Source organism: Phaethon lepturus, unplaced genomic scaffold (genome assembly GCF_000687285.1).
Source record: "Phaethon lepturus isolate BGI_N335 unplaced genomic scaffold, ASM68728v1 scaffold34871, whole genome shotgun sequence".
NCBI classification, from domain to species: domain Eukaryota; kingdom Metazoa; phylum Chordata; class Aves; order Phaethontiformes; family Phaethontidae; genus Phaethon; species Phaethon lepturus.
In genome coordinates, this window is record NW_010519060.1 from 1 (window position 1) to 1402 (window position 1402).

General features: G+C 57.1%; 1 protein-coding gene across 1 annotated transcript in view; it reads left to right on the top strand.

Moving 5' to 3' along the window:
- Positions 1–5: 5 nt before the first annotated feature.
- TRMT12 (tRNA methyltransferase 12 homolog (S. cerevisiae)) overlaps positions 6–1402 on the top strand; it is a gene marked incomplete at its 5' end in the record, with an annotated part of 2020 nt that continues 623 nt past the window's right edge. Inside the window, 4 exons of the mRNA XM_010296927.1 lie at positions 6–84; positions 173–323; positions 401–510; positions 1359–1396. Of these exons, the coding sequence (XP_010295229.1) occupies positions 6–84; positions 173–323; positions 401–510; positions 1359–1396 (378 nt within the window). The remainder of the gene's footprint in view (positions 85–172; positions 324–400; positions 511–1358; positions 1397–1402) is intronic.

Here is a 1402-nt window from a genome sequence, read left to right on the forward strand (position 1 = left end):
ACGTGCCCCGCGCCTGGCAGCGGCATGGGGATCTGGTCCTGCTGAGTGAGGACAGCTTCAGGGCCGCGTCCTGGGAGAAGCTGGGTAAGGGGGAGTGAGGTCTGCCTGCCCCGATCCTGCCTGCAGTGCTGCCCTGGCCTTTTCCAAAGCTCTTGGGACGGGTGCATTGCAGGTCCAACGCTCTGGGAGACGGTTGCTTCAGCTCTGGGTTCCCGGCGGCTGGCCAGGCAAGGACGGGTGTTGCCGGATGGGATGCGGTCTCCCAGTGTCACCCTGCTGCTGGGCCAGGACGGCTGGGTGGAGCACGTGGACAACAGGATCAGGTAGGCAGGAGCCACGGTGCCGGATGCAGCTGGTGCAGGGAAGGGGCTGCCCTCACCGGGCTGGCAATATCTCCCAGGTACACGTTCGACGTGACCAAGTGCATGTTCTCACCGGGCAACATCACGGAGAAGCTGCGGGTGGCCTCACTGCCCTGCTCCGGGGAGGTCCTGGTGGATCTCTACGCAGGTAATGGAGACGTAGCGGAGGGATTTGGCAGGGCAGGCTTGCGCAGGCACGCAGAGAGCAGTGATGCAGGTACTGATGGCATCCAGGTGGATGTGAAACGTCATATCTAGCCTGGACTGGAAAAATACCCAGGCTTAGAGCTCCTACCCCATTTGTGAGCCCTCAGCTACCCTGGCACTGCTGTCCCTCCTGTGTCCCTGTTGCCTTTGGACACTCAGGATGACCTTGCACCCAAGCTCTGCAGAGTGCTTCTCTGTACCTAGTGCTGGTCATAGGAATCCTTTGGGTCCATGGAAAAGATTTAACCTTGATATCATTTCTGAAAAGCTCCCGTAGATGTCCCAGTCCCATACTGATGTGCTTTCATGACAAGCTGGCACTAGCTGAAGTGTCCTGTGCTGTGAGATGAGTGGGGAGATCACACCAGGCATTTGCATATCAAGAGAGCCGCTGCTTTGTGCTTAGGGAAGTTAGTGCTTCCAGTTTGTGCCACACAGAAAGGATGTGGCACTCACAAAACTGCTCTGGATTAATTAAAATAAATGGTAGGTTGGGCACTTCTGCACAGAGTGGAAGCAGGGCGGGGCAGGTCTCAAGCTAATGGTCAAAGACTGAAGGTAAAATAAGCTCCTCTGTAAACATTTTTCAAGACAGATTTTACTTTTGCAGAGGCAAGGGGGAATGAATTTCCATTTTCCCAGCATCTGGGCTTGCTCCAGCCTGGAGCTGAAGGAGATGCAGAAAGCGAGGGCGGTAATCCGCATCCCGCCCTGCCTCCAGGGAGGAATGCGAACCCCCACTGGTGCCTGGGCCCTGCCCTCAGCTGCTGCCCCCTCTCCTGCCCCCAGGCATCGGCTATTTCACACTGCCATACCTGGTTCATGCGGCGGCT